A 20,578-nucleotide genomic window follows, 5' to 3' on the forward strand; every position below is an offset into this window, starting at 1 on the left:
CCAGGGAGACAGGGGGGTCCCTGGTGGAACAAACAAAGACAGCCATATCCTAAAACTCTAGGTTTTGAAATCACTCTTTTGCTCCAGGACAAAATGTAACAAGGCCTTGAGGTTAATCATAAAATTCCTTTCGGTCTGACAAACGGAGCTGATCTGATAGATAAGAGTGGGTCATTTTGCTAATTCCTTTAGGATGGGAAGCAGAACAAACCTGGTAGAAGGCGCCAGTTCCCTTCTTCAAACAACTCCCCTTCCCCAAACAGGCAAGGGAAGGTATAAAAGTAAGAGCTTTTGCCTCAGTCACGGGGCACCCCCATTCGGGACGCCCTCCGCTTGGGAGCTCTGACTCTTTGCTTTCAATAAACTATCCTCTTTTTAAAACTCTTTGCCTCTCCTGAGTCCGTGTTTCCATTCTTCAGTCTCACGAGACACGATCCCGGCCCACACCCAGAAACTGCCAGCAGATCCAACATTATCTACATCATTTGGGAACTCACAGGAAAAATATTCCTCCATCACCAGCATTCCTATCTGTGGGCTAAGCCCTACCCCCTTCAAACTGTAAACTCCACAGGGGGGCATTTCCCAAAGGAGCCTGTGTCTGCAGCCAGCTGAGGGGGAAGTTGCAGGAAGGAAGGAGAAAAGGAGCCATGGCCTCCCTCCTCAGACACAGGACCCCAGGGCTCAGGGACCTGCACTTTCAGGGTTCTTCCCTCTCCCTGCAGGACCAGTCAAAGCTCAGAGCCAGGCAGATTCAGAAATTAGGGAAAGGCCCCACTGTGAGCTGGTGGAAAGGCCCTCCTTTTGACCTGGAGGGGCTGGGGATGGCAGCGGGAGCCTGATATTAATGTACAGCCTGAGGCTGGAGGGGGGCATGAGCTGTTGGGAGGACTGGAATCGGGAGGCGAGGTCCAGGGGCTGGTCTGGTCCACTGAGAGTAGAGTGCCCGGAGGGGCGTTTGCCCCGCTCCCGTCCTTCCCACTCCACCCCTAATCGGGAGAGTAGAAGAGGCCCTGGGTCTGACGGGCTCTGAAGGTTTGGAGCCCACAAGCCCGCCCCTCCCTCGGAGTGACCAGCTTGGTCTTGGCCCCTTGGCCCCTCGGCCCTGGGTCAGGTTCTCTCTGTGTGGATACCAAGGCAGTTATTTTTCAGAAGGCATGTGTCTTGGCTCGAGCTACGCAAACAAACCCCAGACTTGGCGGCTTAAACAACAGACATTTATTTCTCACAACTCTGGAGGCTGGATGCCCAAGGTCAAGGTACAGGCTAATTAGCTTTCAGGTGAGGACTTTCTGGCTTGTAGAGGGCCACCTTCTTGCTGTGTCCCCCCCATGGCCTTTCTTCCCTGTGAGCTCTCTCCAGGCCCCTCTTATAAGGACACTAATCCTTTCGGACCAGGACCCCACCCTTATGACCTCATTTAACCTCAATTACTTCTTACTCCAAATGCAGCCTCACTGACAAAGCGGCCAGGAGTGTTGTCTCAAAACACAGAGATGTGTTTGCATTGGCGCATTTCCGTTTAACAAAGAAAAAACACTCCTTTGTTTTGCTTTGTGGTGCTTTTTGGATCTGAAGTCTCTATCTCAGAACTCCAGGTTGAGGCAGGCAGGCAGGCTCCTGGCCCTTCCCTCCGCACAGGCCGGTGTCCCCACTCAGAGCCACTGGACAGAGGAAAGGGCACCCACAGGCACGAGGATGGGCACAGCTAAGTCTGGACAGCAGATGTGCTGCTGCCACCCCCTTCGGCCGAGCATGGGGGTCTTCTGTGCAGTCTGGGTGGGCGGTGTTCCAGAAACTCTCAGGGAGGGATTCTGGCTCCTTTGCAGTCTCCAGTCTCCATGCGTCCACGTGGGCCAAGTGGACTTCTACCTGTTTCTCTGACATCCAGGGACAAAGTAGCCTGTTCCCCAGGACCAGCACACACCTGACCTATCCACCTTCAGGTGCCAGATAGCTCCTGGCTGTGGTGGCTGAGGCAGGTGGGCAGTGCACAGCTGCACTACACCTGCCAGCTGGGGTAGTGCTGGAGTGTGGGGACAGAGCCCCAAAAAGCAGTTTCCAGGCTCTCGGCCTCACATAGAAAGGTGCTGGCTCGGGTAGTAAATGGCCATCAACTGTGATCAGATGGCTAGCAGCTGTGCCTAGTTGGCCGTCAGCTGTAACTCGTAAGCCATTGGCCACTAATATAACGGCTGTGGTTACGCTAGCAGAAAATGGGGGCTAGCAAGAGCGGATTGCAGAGAGGCGGATGCCGCCGGTGAGAATATAGTGGTATGACTCCCCTACTTATGGCTCCGTGGCTGTTCCTTTTTGGCCTCACCATGTCCTGCGTTCTTATGTGGGGAGTGGGAGCAGAGACCCCGCAGGCCGCCCCGCCAGACACCCCGCACGACAAATGGTGCAGCGAGCAGGGTCTCCTGCGTGACATGGAGTCACCGCTCTGAGGTCACCTCTCTGGAGCCTCTGGCCCAGGGACACAGCTGCTTCCACGGTGGCCTTGCTTGGAGGGCTCAGCTGTGCTCTGGTGGGGCCTTGCCAGGTGCCCTGTGCCGCTGGGACAGTGTCTGACTGCTGCCCCTCACCACCTCCAAGGGGCAGGCGAACTCGAGTATTCAAGAGACCAGGCTGCTCTGAATCGGTCCCCAAACCCGTATTTCCTGAACACCACTAAGTTTCCTGGCAAAAGACTATTTTTCTAGTTTTTTTTTTTTTTGGTGGGGGAAGGACAGAACTTCTGGGGGCGGTGTGGCAGGAGAAGGAGAGGCGGGAGGAACCCTCTGCAGCCTCCCTGGTGGGGGGGGGTCCCCGGTGGCCATTACGGGGAGAGGGCACCCCCTGCGGGCACCCCCATCTCGATTTCAGCTGTGCTGGAGAACCGCGCGTTTTTAGCGGGCTGCCCGCACCCCCCACTGGACTCCTGCGGGCAGCACGCCCGCCTCCTCTGCACACTGATGGGCCCCTCTAGTTGAAAAACTAGTAGAATGGCCCCGGAAAGCGTGCAGATCCTAAGCCCAGCGCCAGCGACCCTCCTGTGCCCCCTGCCAGGCTGCCACGCCAACTCCAAGGACACGAAGGGCTTTGCCAGTTTGAAGATTTGAGTTTGGTGTGACTGGACCTCGTAGGGGCTCTGCTGCCTGTCTCCTCCAGCCTCTGGCACCTGGCTGGCACCTCAGTGCTGTCTTGAGGTCTAGAGGGTGAAGTGTCCCAGGTGACACCCCCTGAAACCGTCTCAGGCAGACCCCCTCCAGGCCCCCTGGATGCTGACTGCCAGAGACCTAGGTGGGTGGTGGGAGTGCCCTGGGGACAAGGGAGAAAGCAGGGCAGTGGCTGGGAGGGGGCCGGCAGCCCAGCAAGGACTCCTGGGGACTGGGGTCTGGACCGCATCCGAGACACCCCCTGCCTTGACCTCACTGCCACGGGGCTCAGTGGGGAGGAATGCCCCAGGTGAGGCCCCAGCCTCCACAGAGCCAGCCTGGAGGAGGAGCTCGTGTGGATTTACACTTGGGTTTCTCTGGCAACGTCAGGGCGGGCTTCTGTCCCAGGCTCGTCCCAGCCTCCTGGCCTGTCTCCTGAGTGCCTGGAACACACCCGGGTGCCTGGGGCCCTGTGCTCTGCTTCTGGCTGAGCTGTGAGCCATGGCTGCTGCCTGGCACCCTCCCACAGACAGGGAGGCCTGGAGCCTTCCAGTTGGTGAGTAAGAGCTGGGGAAGGGCCTGCCTCTGAGCCTGCCCCAGGCACCTGGGTGGAGGGCAGAAAACACCAGCAGGGTGGTGGATAGCGGTGGGGGGAACAGGTGGTTCAGGAGGGTGGCTTAGCTTTTACTCCTTCCAAGGACTTGGCTGGGTGTAACCTAGCTACCCCTCCTGTGTGCTGCTACCCTGGGAAGGGGTCTTCTCATCTGGGGGTTCCCTCTGAGGGCTTGGGGCCTCCTCAGGGGCAATGTCTGGCTTCCCCTGAGAGTGGGATGCCAACCGGCCCTACCCACTGGGAAGCCCTGCCTCTGGGCTCAGGTCCAGCTGCGGGCAGCACTAGATTATCATCTAATGAACCCTGCCTCAGTTTCCCCACCTGTAAAATGGGGATAAACACTGCCTCAGGCCCTGAATGGGACTGATGGCTCTGTATTTGGTCCCACCTGGCAGGGTCATTACTGACAATAGCACCAGTCAGAACGGACCCCCTGTAGCTAGCTAACTCTCCTTAGGCAAAGGGCCTGGGTCGTCCTTCTGAAAGACTCCCGTCAAGGAGGGATTTAGAGGTTGGAGCAACAGGACACCCTCAGCCCTGCTCCCCAGAAGCCATGCCCCTAGTGACTGTTCTGAGCCCTTGAGGACGGTTTTGGTCCCCAGGACGGGGTATCTGTATCCACAGTCTCCTTTCCCGGGCTTGCCAGGGTCCAGGGCTGTGTCACTACTCTGGGTGCCCCTAGTTTGGGGGAGGTGCTGCCGACGGCAGGTGTCTGCAGTGTGTGTGACCCTGGGCAAGGTGACAGAGCCTTCCTCATGGGCTGTGGTGAGGAGCTCCAGGTCACTCCAGGTTGCCCAGGGAACATGCTGGGCTTGAGCCTGGCCTTGGCAGGGTGCCCCTAGGGGGGGCCGGCTCAGAAAGTGCGGCTGGAAGGCTGGGACCAGACCTGGGCAGGGGTGCAGGGAGGTGACAGGGCCTGGGGCCTTGAGGGAGCAGGCCTGGCGGGGAGGGCGCTCCCTGCTGACCTCTCTGTTGGCATGGCTGTAAGTGTCCCCTTGGCACGAGTGGCTCTGGGCTCCCTGGGCGGGATGCCGGTGCTGGGTTTCTCTGGGCTGCTGATCACAGTGCCTCCTTGCTTAGCCGAAGTGGGTTGCAAGAGCTGTTGCCGAGAATCTAAGCTACGGGCAGCTGTGCCTTCATTTCCTGCGTGTTGCTGCCTCTGACTGTGGAGCCCGCTGCTCTCCGGCCCGGCCATTGTCCTGGGTGTTTGCTCCGTTGTCAGCACTGCCATCTGGCTTCCCCAGCGGCACTCTCCTCCCAACCTCCAACCGTCTTGCTGCTTGTGGTGTCACCTCGTTCCTGCCCTCGCATCTGCCACCTCTCTGTGGCTCAAGTCCCCTTGGGGCCCGACCAGTCCCGAGGAGCCAGTCAGCCTCCTTGGGGAGCGGCTGGTGGAGCTGCTGTGGCTGTTGGAGCAGAGCAGGCAGCAGAGGCTGTGGGGGACGCTACCCCAGACATGAAGCCTGCTGGCAGCCGGGCGGGCCTGTGCTTCTGGCCCCCATCTGCAGAGCCTGGTGTGTGTACGTGTGCACGCGTGTGTGCAATATGTTGTGACTGTTGTGTGGTGTGTATGAGAGGGACAGCACGTGCTTTTGTGCTGTAGGGTCCAATGTGCCCAGGTGCTCTGTCATTTGCATGCCATTTCCCCAGATGTGACCTGAGCCTGTTTCAGCCTCCGGAGAGCGTCCATTTAGATCCTTGAGCCCCTGTGTCCTCTCCGACCACCGCTGCCTGGCACCTTCGAGGCATGGCCTGTTGCAGCTAGAGATTCTAATCGGGGTGCAGGGAGACTGGGGATGGCTTCCTCAGGGCTGGGCCCGAGCAGGTGGCCGTTGGGCACCATGCCAGCGTATAGACCTGTGCCAGCTGTTGTTTTCACCCAGTTCCACGCGGTCTGAGGGCCCCGGGCCCCGGAGGCAGTGGGCGTGGCAGGCCCTTCTCACTCCTTTCCGCTGACTCTGTCCCCAGCCTGCTCAGGCCTCCTCAGGGCTTGCTTCTCTAGGGACCAGGCGTGAGAAGTAAACAGTGAGGCTAATCAGAGTAGAGGCTGCCAGCTTCCAGAAGGAAGCCATCCCCACCCTGCCAGCCAGCCCGGCCAGCCCAGGCCGCTGGCCAGGACAGCAGTGTGCTCCTCACAGGCCCCCCGGGCGAGGGGCGGATCCTGGTGAGTCACCACTTCCTGGCAGCTCTGTGCAGGGCCTGGTGGTCTGAGGGCAGAGGTGCCAGGTTTCTTAGTCTGTGCCAGGCCCCAGGGTGAGCACTTTGTGTTCTGTGTGTCTCTGACCCTTGGAAAAGCCCTACCGAGTGAGGAGCAGGGCTGAATGACGTGCCCGAGGGCACTAGCGGGCACCCCCCCTTGTCTGGGAATGGGGATCTCCACCACTGTGCCCGCCAGGTGGGGGCAAGGGCTGGGGGTTTGCTCTTCCCACCAGCCCCTCCCAGCCAAATGCGCATCCCGTGTGAGGCTCCCAGTCTGTGTCCCAGCCCGGCCCCAGGATGAACGGGCTGCCGTCTCTCCATGCCTGGGTCCTGACCCTGACGGAATGCTGGACTGGACTCTGGCTGAGCCTGTGGATTGGAGCTGGACTTCTCCCTGAGGATTGTCGTCCTGTGCTCCGAAGTGCCCGGCCGCATTGGAGGCTCTTATGGTCACAAGCATTCTCATGTCAGGCCACCCTACCCCCAGCTGTCCCCAGCCCTGTGGGGGAGGCAGATGGCTGCGGACCAGCACCAAGGGCGGGAGGGACCTTTGTCAATGAGAGTGGCATAGGGGAGGGAGACAGGGCAGGGTCAGGAGGCGAGCTGTGAGCCCAAGGGAGCCGCAGGGTCGAACGGGGCGAGTGTGCAGCCCAGCCAGCATCAGCTCAGGTGCTGCTGGGCCCAGCACAGGCCTGACCTGTATGAGGGCTGCTCCTCCACCCCGGGCAGGGGCAGGTGACAGCTGCAGCCCAGCTTGGAGGCTGCGGTCACCCCAGGAGGTGCAGGCGTTCGGGGGTGGGGCTGGATGTTGACAGGGAGAGGGACATCCCGAGGCCTTCGGGAGTCGGTGCCTGGCTCTGGCTCTAGAACTGGGTCTGGAAGCCCCATGGTGACGCTGGTAGGGTGTGGCAGGGAAGGAAGCTGGTGGGCTTGTCCCAACTCACAGGGTGCCGATGACGCTTGTGGGGTTTGTTTCCATGTTCATCAAGCATTGGCTTTCCTAGTTCTGCTTTTATCAACGGCAGAGCTCTAAACTGACTGCCCCGCCGTGTTCATGATGTAGCTTCCTCCCGGAACAGTGATTCTCCACTCTGTGCTGGAGGCAGCTTAGTATCTGCAGTGTTTTGCAGCTAGTGGGTAGAAGGGTGTCAGGCCCAGCCGTCAGGAGAAACTTCCCGGCACTCAGGTCTGGCCACTTCTGCTCAGCATGACCCTTCCCCAGGCCCTTCCGGGAGCAGGCTAGGGAGTTGGGGAGGATCCTGGGGAGGTGGTCCTTCAGTAAAGGGACCAGCGTCTGCTTAGTAGGATGGCCCGGGGGCTGCCGCAGCGGCTAGGTCCCTCAGAGGGGTAGGGGGATGGGCTTGTGTCCTTGTCAAGGCTGCAGAAGGAGTCTGCTCAGGTGTGGGGAGGCTCTGGGAACAGATGGAGGTGGGGGATGCCATGGTTACTCCCTTATGTCCCCCGAGCCTGCTGCAGCGTCCCAAGACCTGGCCCTGGCATGTAGTAGGAGCTGTCTGCAGGCCAGGAAACCCAGCCCATCAGAGACACACTCATGCCCTGTGGCTTTATTAGAAAGGCTGCTTCCCCAACCCCAGGCTCCCCCGTGCAGCCCCAGTTCAGTCCTCTGGGATGCAAATGTCATAAAGAAACGTGCCTGCTCCATTTTCAGCCTCGAGGAGCGATGTCCCCAGTGGATGGGGCCAGCCCGGGCAGGGCGGGACTGTTAGCCAGGCAGATGAGGCCGAGACGGATGGTGGCCGAGCGGCTGCTTGCAGGGGGACCTGGCTGCAGAGGTACGTCAACTCTCTGGGCCTCCAGGTGTGGTTGAGTGCCCTGGGGCTGGAGGCTGGATTTGGGGTCCTGCTGGCTCCATGCTCTGCGGCACACGTCCTTCCCCTCGTCTTACTACAGGGGAGGCTGGTGGGGGTGGAGGGGGTGGCACCTCACATCCAGGCAGGCCTATCGCTGGGCCCCTCTCTCCTGCTGGTGGCTCAGTGTGGGGGCTGTGTCCCCCGTGACCAAGGCCTCCAGCTATGAGCCCTGCCTGTGCCTCTCCAGACAGCAGTGGCTCCAGGTGTCGCTGTCCCCAGGACAGTTTTTTTACAAGTCTCGAGGATGGATTGTGTTCCATCCTCCATGCCTGCCTGGAATTAGGGGGTCTTTTGCTGCAGACTCCCCTTCTTCAGGGGCTGCTCTAGAAGGAATGCCTGTCAGGCAATTCCTAAAGTAATACGTGCTCATGACCTCCTCAGCCACTCCCTGATGGCTCCTGATGGTGGCCGCCAGCTCAGGCCACTCCTGTGGGAGTGAGCCCACGGAGGCGAGCTGGGGCCGGGGGGCGAGGAGTGGGCAGTCTATGATTGCCCAAGGATATTGCCAGCTGCAGCAGAGCTGGGGTGTGAACCAGCTCTCCTTGTGGGGGACTGTGCCGTGAGAGCTCAGGGCCAGCTGACCACAGAGTGGGGGTCCTCCCTACCACACTGCCCTGCCAGAGTCATCACAAAGCGGACAGGAAGTCCGCTGGGGGTGGACGGGAGCTCAGGGGCTGAGGAAGCAGGCCTGGGGCTCCAGGTGCTAGGGCAGCTCTAGCTACCGTTTCTGTGCACAAAAGAGTGCCCTGAGCACCTGGCGGCCAGGGTGGGCCCAGAGGCCAGTGCCCGCTTCCCCTGGCCAGCCCCACATAGCCAGAGGCCGTGGCTTTGAGGGAGCTGCTGATGTTCTTGCCTTAGTGTTAGGCCTGAGCACTTAGCCCCGGGCCAGCTGCTGGGGACACACAGCAGGCGGCCTTCTCTCTCCTGTACCCAGGCTCTTACGCTGACCCCTCTCGGAACCGAACCTTGAGCCAGACACCAGCCTTGGGTTGAGCCCCAGCCCTGCCCCTAACACTAACCCTAGGAGCCCCCAGCATCTCACTGTGGCCCAGGCCAAGCCCAACCCCCAGCCCTGGCCAGCTCACTACCCACGCATGTCAGCTACTGGCCCCTGCGCCCTGGGACGACTAGGGTGGGGGCGCCGCCTGGACCCTCAGGAGGAGTTGAAGGCTCAGCCCTTGGTTGCTGAGTGACAAGGGTTATTATGCTGTCATGGGGCTACTGGAATTCTCTCTCATCCAGCCGAGAGGCAGATTATTAGGGAGGGCCTGGCAGCCCGCCGTGCCCACCCAGTTTCCATAACCATCCTGAGGGTTTCCATGTTGGGCCAGAGGACCAGGACAGACCAGTGTCCACAGTGGGGCAGTGGCCAGCCTGCCTTGAGCAGGGATGAATGCCAGGCTGCAGACCACAAGGCTGCCCCGTGAAAGCACTCAGCACAGGTGGTGACTGGGTTCACCAGCTCCGCCCTCGCTCCTGGCCCTGTGACCATGCCAACCTGCCTGGACAAATGAGCCAGCCCCACCCCAAAGTTAGCCAGCCAGAGGCGGGGCCGGCTCTCAGTCAGGGCTCCGAGGGGACCGGCAGTTGGGAAGCCGAGGTAGTTTGTGCCAGTTTAGGCGCATGTGTCAGCACACCGGGCCAGGTCGTGTCACTGCTGGGGAGATGGCCACGCCTTCTAGAAGGCAGCTGAGTCAGTATAAGGAGCAAGGACTTGGGGGCCAAAGTGCCCCTGCAGTGTGCCTTCTCCCCAAGTCTCAGTTTCCCCATCTGTAAACTGGGATGATCAGGGTGCCTAGCAAAAGGGGTGTGGTCAGGACCCGAGAGAACGCATCTCTGCACTGCCATGCACGGGGGCATTTTACTGGCCCCCCATACCTTTCTTAGTCTGTCGGTGTTCTGGGACAGGAAAAATGGGGAGCAGGAGAGGGCTGGAGACTATGGGGTACAGTGTGAGATGTTCTGCCAGGTCTATACACCTAACCAGCTGTGTCTGCTTCTCTCCCAAGGGCAGATGGGCTGTGTCTATCTGCAGCTGAGAATGACCGCATGGCTGCCCTGAGGTGGCCCAGGCCCTCTGTGCAGCCAGGTGCTCTGTGGGGAGCTCCCTCCACTTCCTGGTCAGACCACATCATGATGCCGGGCCCCCCGCAGAAGGACTGCAGCTACCCGGAGTGGACAGCAGGCGAGGAAGCCAAGGATGATGATAGCTCTGTGTCATCGGGCCGCCTCTCTGGCTCCTCGGGGGGCCATGAGTCACGCACACCACCCCACGGGCCCTGGAAGGAGAGACCCCCCCAGGTGCTGGGGTCCCCGCGGCAGCCCAGGGAGAGCAACCCACGGCTGGAGCAGCTGAGGGACAAGATCCGGGCCCAGGTGCAGCGGCAGGCCAGCTGTGCCTCTCTGGGCACCTCGATACCCTCCAGCGCCTCGCACCGCTACCAAGCCTCCACACCAGACCCCCGGAGGAGGGCCCGAAAGCTGAAGCACCCCCCTCAGGCCCCAGCCTACCCAGGTCAGTGGCAGCTCTCCCTGGCGAGGGGCAAATGAGGCCACGAGGAGGGCTGCGTGGGTTCCGGGGTGGAACCACCTGGGCTGGTGGCCAGTGTGCCCCTGAGAGGGGCTCTCAGCCTGGGACGTCCTCCTGGAGATGCACTGAGCCGGGCTTAAGCATGAGGAAGCATTGCTGATTTGATGGGGACGAGTGAGTTTCAGGCTGGGGGAGCCGGAGGGGTGGTGCGTTAGAAGGCAAGGTACATTGGGAGGCGGCAAGCATGGAAGGGACCTGGTGCCCTGGGTCTGAAGTCTGTAGCCTTGTGGGAAGGAGGCGGGGTGGGCAAGGCAGGTGAGGGTCATGGTCAGGTGTGTGGACTCAGGTGAGGAACACCTTGAAAAGCCTGCAGCGGATTTTGAAGGTTCTCATAAACAAGGCGTGCTCTAGCCCCAGGGCGTGGGCAAGGGCGGGGATTTAAAGAACTATCCAGACACAGCTTCTCTGTTGGACAAATGGCAGAGACGCAACCCTGTGGCTTTGCTCACTGTGCAGGCACATAACTTTTTCTTGGAGACAGGGAAGATGTTTTCTTTTCTTTAAGAATTATTATTTTAAAGGTATCTTTTCAAAAAAATTATAAAACACACATAACATAACACCGACCATCTCAGCCACGTTTCGGTGCCAGCTCATTGGCATCAGGCGCAATCACACTGTTGTGTGGCCACCCCCTCCATCATCTCCAGGACTTTCTGGTCTCCCCAAACTGACACCCTGTCCCCATTAAACACTCACTCCCCTCTCCTCCCTCAGCCCCAGCTTCCATCCACTGACTTCCTGTCTCTATTGATCTGACTCCTCTGGGGACCTCGTGTGAGGCGGGGCCTCCAGGGTTTATCCTTCTTGCACTTTTTTCTTAAAGGAAGGGACACCACCTGTTTGCCTGAGCACATCTGCAAAGCATGAAAAATGAAATGAAAATGGTGGACATTCCCTGTGTGCCTCTCTCCCTACACTGCCCTGGTTAACACCTCAGGGGGCCGTCCCTCTATGTCAGTTTTCTCTTTGCAAAAGTGTGACTTGTGCTGTGACAACCCTCTGCTGTGCTACGTTGTCCAAACAGAACGCAGTGCCCAGCTTGAGGCACTTGGGGCCCAGCTCCCCACCGGTTGGGTGAGGCTGGGCTGGGACACGGTGATGCCGTCACCCGCCCACCTCCACCCAGCTTAGCGCTGTATCTGGGTGGGCTCCGCCGAAGCACTCAGCCTGGGGCCTCAGGCAAAGCCGCTGTGTTGAAAGGCTTTTCCATGGCTGCCCAATGGGGGCTTTTCCTGGAGATTTCATGAGCCCCTCTCCTCACAATGTCCCTTTCTTCACACTCTGCTCCAGGCTTAGGCAACCTGAGTGAGGCTGAGCATGGAGCTGAAGACAAGGCCATCCTTGGTCAGCGGCGTGAGCCCTCCAGGGTTTCCCAGCAACGGGCGTCAGGTGAGTGGCTCTGTGGCCGATTACCCTGGCACATCCATCAGACACTCAGGCCATGGTGTGGGCAGCACAGTGCTGGACTCAGCGCTCTCCATGCAGCTTCTCTCTCACCCTGTGTGACTGCCTCAATTATTAATCCCCACGCACAGACAAGGACAGAGGGTCAGAGGAGACCCCAGCCAGGAAGAGGCAAGATTTGGACCAAGTTGCCATTCTCTGGAGCCCGATTTCTAACCCTGTGCCTTCCAGCAGGGAAGGCATCCAGGCAGGCCCTGCAGGGCAGGCTGGGCTCAGAGGGCAGCTGGGCAGGGGCATCTCCTCGCCGAGACTGCACAGAACATTGAGGTCTTTCCTGCCTGGTCACATGGCAGCCACAGAGGTCCTGCCAGCTCCTGGGCTTGCTGTTCCACCTTGCAGACAGGAAGCACTGCCCACCTGTTCCCCAGATGGCCCCACCATGCCACAGCCCTGCCTTGCTCAGGAGGTGCTGCTGAAAGGTTGGCAGTGAGTCGGCAGACTTCCAGACGGGTGGGGAAGGGCACAGGGGCCAAGAGAGCCACTAGGGTTTGGCTCACTCATTCACTCCACAGATAGGTGGGTGAGGACGGAGAGGCGGACGGACAGGACGCTCCTAGGGGCTGGAGAGCAGCAACATTAGGCAGAGAGGCAGTGCGGTGTGGCTTTGGAAGGCTCGCTCCGAGGCAGGATGGGGAATGGGTGGAGGAGGCCGTCACCACAGTCCCGGAGGAGAGCCTCACTCCAGCAAGATTTTGGAGACTCAGGATAGGAGAGAGACGAAGGGCTCAGGAGCAGATGTCAGGCTGTCCCGGCCCGGGAGCTCTGTGGGTTTTCTGTGGGGCTGTGGGGAAGGAGTAGGTGAGACTCAGGTTCCAGGGGACAATCGTGACCTGTCCCAGTGGTGTCGTGGTGGCCAGGGTGGGGTGAAGTTTGGTCGAGCCTTGAGTCTTGGACCTCTCTGGGTGGCGGTCGCAGGCATGTTTTCAGGTGTGTGTCTTGCCCCAGCTGGCTGTATGAGCCAAGAGCGGGCCCAGATGGGGTCGGGGGGCAGCCCGATTAAAGCTCAGGGGTAGGACCTTCTCTTTGAGCCCAGCTCTAGCCTAACTGGCATCAGTAGCTCAGTAGTTCCCCCACAAAAGCTGGGGGCTCCTGCCCTGTCCCCATTTTGACTCTGGTTCATAGAGAACTTGCTCGTCCTTCTCCTCCTCCATCCACAAGGAACCCAATGGCCTTAGCTCATCCACCTGGTCATTCTCCCCACCCCACCCCACAGAGGCTGCTGGGGCCCATCAGTGAAACTCAGGACTCCGTCCTCGGCCACTTGGGGACCTCAGCCCTTATGGTCATTGGTCACCAGCTCTTGGTAGTCATATTTCATCCACCCAGTTTTAGAACCCTCCGGAAGCAGGGCATGGGGCAGGGCCTGGGTCTTTTTCTTAAAGTTGTAGTAAAATACACATACCATAAATTTACCATCTCAGCCACATTTAAGTGCCAGCTCAGTGGCATTGGGCGCAGTCACACTGTGGTGCGACCACCACCTCCGTCATCTTCAGGACCTTCTCGTCTTCCCAAACTGACACTCTGTCCCCATTAAACACTCCCCCCCCACCCCCCCTCTACTTCCTGTCTCTGTGAACTGTACTCCTCTGGGGACCTCCTGTGAGGGGGGTCCTGCAGGGTTTGGCCTTCTGTGTGGACCTGGGTCTTAAGGCCCCTCTTGCCAGCAGGGTCAGGGCCCTGAGGCCCAAGTGACAGGCCAAGGCCAAACCCAATCGCCCTGGAGGCCTGGAGAGGCCTTCGGGTCAGTTTGTCCCGTGTTCCTCCAACCACGTGGGGACATGGAAGCCTTGGCCCAGTGTCTCGCACTCACTGGTGGGTCACTGTGCTCGCCATGGGACTTGGACAACTTCTGCCTCCTCTGAGTCTCCATGTCCCCCCATCGTCCAGCCAGGGTAGACCCAGCTATGCGAAGGCCACTCTGACCCCAGCGCTCACTCCTTCTCTCCTTGTTCAGTGTAGCCAGCTGCTATGCAAGGGGTTCACCCGTGGGCCCTTTCAGTCATTTATTCATTCAACAAACATGAGTGCTGTGGCCCATCCCTGAGCTGGGTACGAGAGACTGACATGTGAGGCTGTTCCTATTCTCAGGGGCTCTCGGCCACCAAATTTGTGCACAGTCAGGATGTGCCATGAGGGAGGGTTGGCATGCCCAGCCCTGTAGGGGGATTGCCCAGCAGATGGCCGTGAGGGGTCACAGAGCCATATGTGCCTTTGCGGCCTCTCGCTTAGCCACACACTCTGGTGTGCATGACCAGGGAGCAGACAGGACTGTCACGTGGTTCCGTGGGGCCTGCTCAGGGAGCCCCTGTGTGTTGGGAGCCACTGCTCACTTTTTCTTCCTCCCCTCCCCCTCTTCTGAAGTTCCATGGGAGAAAACCAAAAAGACAAAAAGTGGTTCTTGCAAAAGAGAGAAGGCCCCCAAGTCGCCCACCCCCAGAAGAACCACCAAAGACAAGGGTAAGGTTGGTTCACGTGGGGCTGGCAGGGCTGGGAGACATGCACGTCCCGTTTGGCTCACTAGGTAGGCACATGGTGCCAGGATGGCTGGTGGCCAGTGCCTGCCTAGAGCCCTATGTGCACAGGGTTGTGGAGGGGGCGCCTGGGACCTGTGGGGCCGAGCTTGAGTGGGGGAGGTCTCTGTGCACAGAGGAGGGGCAGCGCTGACGTCTGCATCTCAGGTAAGGGCAGAGTCTGGCCACCACCGAGCCGCAGGTGGGCCTGCCCATCCAGGGGCTGTGCCTTGTGATGAACTGAAAGTCCGCCAAAGCCCTCGGACATCCTTCCCACCCCTGCAGTGATCAAAGGCACACACGCACACGGCCATGCTTCAGCACGCCTTTAGTCTGCTCCTCACAGCGCACTGACACATTTGACAGGCGTGCGTGACGAAGGGCAGCCCGTGACCTGTATGGCTGACAGATGGGTCTGCGTTTTGTCACACGGCGTCACTTAACGGGCTGTCAGGGTTTTGCCGCCTTTGGCAGCGGGACGAGGACATGAGCTTCCCTATGGCCTGGTTTGGGAGTGAGAATGCCAGGCAGCAAGCCCACCTGAGCGCTCGTGTTGAGCAAGACCTTGGGCAGTGTCCTTTCTCTGACCCCTCTGGGGACTTGGAGCCGCCTCCCAGCCGAGCATGTGTGTGATGATGGCAGCGAAATGGTGTTGGTGATGGGCCACAGTCACGGAGAACTTCCTAATTCGGGGCCTGGGAGGTATGGACACCGGCCTGAATATGGCTTGTGGAGCCTGTGGGGTGAACCTGGGAGGGGCCCCTGCCCTCAGGCTGCATGTGGGGAACAGGGAGGCAGCATCCTCTGCAACGTTCCTTGAGAAGGTTCTGGTGGTCAGATGAGTGGGCCATGCTCAGTGCCCAGCTTGGTGTGTGCCAGGCACTCTACGGGCATCAGCTTCTGTGATCCTCACTGCTCTCCTCGGGGTGGCTGGCTTGCTCCCATTGTGTAGATGGGGAAACTGAGGCGCAGAGGTGCAACACAGATCAGGCAGGGTCTGGCCCTGACCCATCCAGCTCCAGGCCTGTGCTCCTTACCTGAGAGGGCCCAGAGGTGTGTCCCTGGGACCACACCCGGTACCTCCTCAAGGCCCGCCTTCTGGGTCTGGGCTCTGGGACCACTGTACCAAGGGGTTTGGGGACACCACTGAGAGCCCCCCAGGTGGAGAGAACCCCTATCCAGTGGGACTGAGGCCGGCTCTGCGGGACCCTTAGTCTAATAGTACTCGGAGCTGGGGTGCCGCTTTTGAGCTGCTCCTGTGCGTCCCCATGCCTCAGTTTCCCCCATGGCAGGAGATGACAGTCCTGACAGGGAGTGGGTGGTGTGTGTGCCGTGCCTCACGTCATCCCGCTTCCTCCTCCACACCGTGCCGGGTGGGCCCTGAGTGAGGTGGGGAAGCTTAGGCAGGGCTGCGCGTGCTGGGGCAGATGTGCTCATTCATCTGCTAAGAGAACCTCCACTCCCACCAGAGAGTGAGGGATGCTGGGAGACAAGGAGAAGGTTCTGGAAGGCCCACTGAAAATGCACAAAATATGACAATTTTCTGCATCGTTGTCTGCCCCCCCCCCCTTATCTTTTTGGTTTGTTTTATTTTAATGGCTCACTTGAAAAATGACCTGCTGTGTGCCTGACACTGGGTCAAAGGCTGTGCTACGGGCTGCATTCATCATCGTAAGCGCCGTGTCACCCCCGCGGCGCTCGCCATTAGTTTCTGTCAGTGACGAAGTCACAGCTGGCTAAGGAGAGATGAGTGTGGGCTCAGAGGTCAGAGTCACAGGACTTGGGAATTGGATGAATTAGAAATTTGCTGTAGTTAACAAAAAATTAAATCACAATAGTTATAAAATATTCATCCATCCGGCCGGAGGAAAATGAAGCCTGATATTTAATTTCAGATTATATCACCTCACTTTGCATTTTTTACCATAGATTAGGTCAGTCCTAGAACTCTGACAGGGCACTTGGGGACTTCATCCATTTCCGCAGATTAAAAATCCTCTCGTAAAAAAATTAATTGCCATTAAACTGCTCAGCAGAAGAAAAAATGTGCCCCCCAGGACCCATTTATTGACCCAGGCCCTCTGGCGGGCTAATGGGGAAGGTGAGCGCCCAGCAAAGGAGGGGCCTGTGGGTGGGGGCATGGGGGCCTGGCCAGGGCAGCCCCCCCACCACGGGGTGCCCCAGTGGAGGGACAGAGGCCATTTGGGCAGCATAGCAGTACAGGTGCCAGGACGCAGGAGTCTCTCTGGGAAACGCTAGCACACTGGTCCCGCCCAAAACCCAGAGGTGGCCTGGTGGGCAGTCCCGGCCTCAGCCCTGGCCTTTCCATGCCCAGCTTCTGGAGTGGTAATGACCGCTTTTTCATCCATGTGGCTCTGTGGGGAGAAGCGTACAGATGGGGAACTGAGGCACAGAGAAGTTATATCACTTGCCCAAGGTCCGTAGCTAGTGATGGGCAGAGCCTGAATTTAAACCCAGGTTTGGGACTCCTGAGACCAAGCTCTTAACCTCTGGTGTCCCCAGGAGCTTGGGGCTGGAAGGCATGGCCCTGGGAGGGGGCCGTTAAGATTGTCCTACTAGAGAGAAGGTCCCGTCCTATTGGGGCATGGCTTATGGAGGACGTAGCTCTGGGGGACAATTCCTAGAGGGACATGGCTTTACAAAGGATGTGACTTAAAGAAAGCAGGGTTTTGGTGTCCTGGCCCAGAGAGGTGTGGGCTGGGGGTGTCCTCAGGTCCTTACTGGGGGCGTGGCCTCTGGACGGCATAGCTCTGGGTAGTCCCTTTCCCCTCTGCAGCTTCAGGCCTGGGGCTGATGTTTCTGGACTGGGCCGTTAGGACGGGGCCATGTCTAGTGGCTGCGTGTGCTAGGGAGACGCCTGACCCTGTTTGGTGGCCTGTCCCTGGGTGGTCAGCTCGCTGGATAGTCTCTGCTGTAAGGCACCGTCACTTGGCAGAAATGCCCAAGGGGCAGGACAAGTTCTGGCTTGGGCAGTCTTGTTTCCCTGTGGTTTACCCTGGGCTGGCCCTAGCGGAGGGACAGCGTGTGAGTACCTGTACAGGCGTGTCTCTGTGGGTCTCTGTGTGTGTGCATGCGTGTGTGTGAATTATAGGCTGGCAGCTGCTTCCTGCCTCCGCCAGGGCCCTCGTGCATGGGGTGTATAATGACGGTGGGGCTGATATTGGCATTTGGTGAGTGTAACCCGGGATTATGAAGTAAAACCTTGATAGATGATGTTTATTATGTGACAACAGTTATTAAAGAAAGTTTGTGTTTGGGAGACACTCCCTGGGACCCCTCATCCTGCCAGCCTGGGAGTCTTCGTTGATCCCCCACCCGTTGTTGTCATTCATTGAGTCTTATCTGCTTCAAAACAAATTAATTTACTTCAGCTCCGTGCAAATGAGTGCTGTGGCTTACTAATTATTATTAATTATTATTAATTATCATTAGTAGTAGTAGTAGTCAGCATTACTGAGCACAGGCCATGTGCCTGGGCCGGTGTCGAGGTTTTGCAGACAAAGCGGTGGGGAGCGGGTTTTATTTCCCCTGTTTACTGAAGATGAGACAGAGGGTAAGAGAAGTCAGGTCACCCGGGGACTCAGCCCTGCCTCTGGCTGGCTGGTGGCTGACAGTGTGGCTCTGCCCCAGAGGCCTGGACAAGAGGGATCTCACCCCGAGCCCCTTTGGCAGCCTGGGAGCTGTCTTCCTGGGCTGCACGGAGCCGCCAACCTCCCCATCTGGGCCAGCATTTGAGGGCCTTGTCCCGGCTGTGTGTTTTCTCTGTTTAAGATTTTGAGTTGACTGGTGTTTACGCCTGGAGGAAAGGACGAGCTCTGGCGAGAGTGCTGCTTGGGCCCCCTCCTGCCCTCCCCAGGCTCCAGAGCAAGGCACCCTCAAGGGACCCGGCCCCAACCGCAGAATTAGGTACCTTCTGTCTCTGCCTTGGGCTCCACCCTAATCTGCTGTGGCATCTGGGGGTGGTCATGGAGGGAGAGAGTCCAGGTCCCCACGCTGCCTGGGAAGGAGGTGGCATTGGGGTGTGGGAGCAGCACCTCTCCCCCAGTACCCTGTCAAACGCCCCCCAAACTGCCATCAGATGGGGGACTTTGGGAAACCACTATATTTAAAAGCCTAACAACAGAACTTCTGCCCCTGAGAGCCACTCTTTTGACTCCTGGGAGGCAGGGCATGGCCATCTAGGCTTTCCTGATTTAGGGAACACGGGGTGAGAGCCAGCAGGGGCTCCTAGCAGACACCATGCCCCTGCTTGGTCTCAGTTTCCACCGGGTGCCCAGCACAGCCTCGAGTCACACAGATGTGGCACCTGCCCCCGAGGGCTTCCTCGAGTCGATGATGAGTGCAGAGGCCAAGAGGGGGGCTCCCCAGGGTGGGAGCGAGGGTGCCTCTAGAAGGGGAGCCGGTCTGCTTCTCCCTGAGCCCAGCAGGTCCTGCTACCCCTGTGACTGCCTGTCTTTGCAGGAGACAGCAAGAAAGTTGGGGCTGCTGAGAGCTCCCCAGTCTGTCAGATGCCCCGTCCAGCCTCTGTGTGCAGTGACCCACAGGCGTCTGCCAACACGCCCAATCTGACTTCCTGCAAGCAGCCCATGAGCATCCAATCTGCCATGACCATCCTTCAAGAACTCCGCCAGCAAATCCAGGCAGGGCTGCAGTTGGCCCAAGACCCGCAACTCAGGGGAGGGCAGGAGCGCCAGTCATCGAAGCTGTGGCTACGGGACCTGACAGGGAGGAGGCACGAGGGCCCCTGCAGGGCCCCCGATGTGCGGGAATCCTTCTTGAAGGGTCCTCAGGCCACAGCAGAGGGGACGCACCCCTCCTTAGAGAGGGATGGGAGTTTCCCCACCAGGCAGCACTGGAGCACCGTGGCCAGGTGGGGGTCCTGTCCGCAGAGGGCCTGGTCAGCCCAAGGACGGGACTCCTCCTACCACAGACCTGGCAGCACCCCTGAAAGGCTGACCTACTTCCCTTCGCGGCCCTGGAGCGCCTCAGCGGGGCAGAGGGCCCGGGCCACTTGTGAGAACTGGGAGGCCCCTTCCAGAGGACCATGGAACCCCCTGGAAAGGCCGAGCCCTCCTGCCCTGCGGCCCTGGAGCGCCTCCTTCACACAGAGGGCTGGCACCACGTGCAAGGGCAGAGGCTCCCTGCTGCTGCCCTCCGGAGCGAAGCACACCCACAGCGCCCCTCAGAACGCACCTCGGAAGGAGAACGAGGCCCGGTTGCCACCCCCCTGCCCGAAGCTCCGGGGGCTCCTGGGCCACCCTTACAGCTCCGAGTGCCTGCGGGATTTCATGCGCCAGAAGACACTGGCACGGAGGCAGCAGGCCCTGGAGGAGAAGGCCAAGGCCGTGCGGGCGCTGGAGCTGAGAAACCAGCGGCTGCAGGACATCTATAGGAAGCAGAGGGAGGCCATCCTGGGCAGAGGCGTCCCTGGCAAAGCCTTCCCCATGGTCTCCCAGACCAGCCCCGGCATCGTGACCTTTGTTCCACATTCTACACAGTCCAGGGTATGTACTGGGGTGCGGATGGAGTGCTGGCCAGCTCAGCCACTGCCTCCAGTCCCCGCGTCCCCAAATGCCTGCCTCCCTGGGTATGACGGGGCTCTGGAGGGACCCCATTGCCTCTGTCCTAGTCCCTAAAGAGGAGTCCTCGAGGAGTCCAGCCTGAGACCGGAGAGGGTGTCGGGATATTCTGGCCTGGAGTGGGGCTCTGACTGTCTTCCTGTTTCAGGACCTGGAAGCGCCCGGGAGCCTGGGGTCACCCGTGCTGCAGTGGAGCAAGGTGACTTCCGGCATGGTGCTGGGGGACCAGGAGGCCCCAGGCAGGTGGGTGTGCAGGTCAGGGGGAGGGGAAGAGGGGCTGCACTTCCTGGGTGGGGCTCCTGGGGCGGGGGCACAGCTTCCTGCACCCACTGCTGCACAGAGCCTGAGATTTCATTGGGGTGACATTCCCATCACATCAAATCCACCATTTCAACGTGAACACTTGAGTGGCATTGAGCATTGACAATAGTGTGTGACCAGCACCTCTGCCCAGTTCCAGAATGTTTCATCACCCAAAGGAAACCCGTCCCCATTGACAGTCACGCCCCATTCCTCCCCCAGCCCCTGGCAGCCCCCAGCCTGCCTTCTGTCTCTGGCTTCACCTGGACATTTCAGATAAAAGGATTC

The 20,578-nt window shown here is 59.5% G+C and overlaps 1 protein-coding gene across 1 annotated transcript in view; it reads left to right on the forward strand.

Annotated features, from left to right (window-relative positions):
• Positions 1 to 9,956: 9,956 nt before the first annotated feature.
• Positions 9,957 to 20,578, forward strand: part of CCDC187 (coiled-coil domain containing 187) — a gene marked incomplete at both ends in the record, with an annotated part of 39,294 nt that continues 28,672 nt past the window's right edge. Inside the window, 6 exons of the mRNA XM_081066724.1 lie at positions 9,957 to 10,335; positions 11,704 to 11,802; positions 14,242 to 14,337; positions 18,183 to 18,317; positions 18,873 to 19,915; positions 20,139 to 20,233. Of these exons, the coding sequence (XP_080922850.1) occupies positions 9,957 to 10,335; positions 11,704 to 11,802; positions 14,242 to 14,337; positions 18,183 to 18,317; positions 18,873 to 19,915; positions 20,139 to 20,233 (1,847 nt within the window). The remainder of the gene's footprint in view (positions 10,336 to 11,703; positions 11,803 to 14,241; positions 14,338 to 18,182; positions 18,318 to 18,872; positions 19,916 to 20,138; positions 20,234 to 20,578) is intronic.

This window comes from Rhinolophus hipposideros (genome assembly GCF_964194185.1).
Source record: "Rhinolophus hipposideros genome assembly, chromosome: 11".
Taxonomy (NCBI): domain Eukaryota; kingdom Metazoa; phylum Chordata; class Mammalia; order Chiroptera; family Rhinolophidae; genus Rhinolophus; species Rhinolophus hipposideros.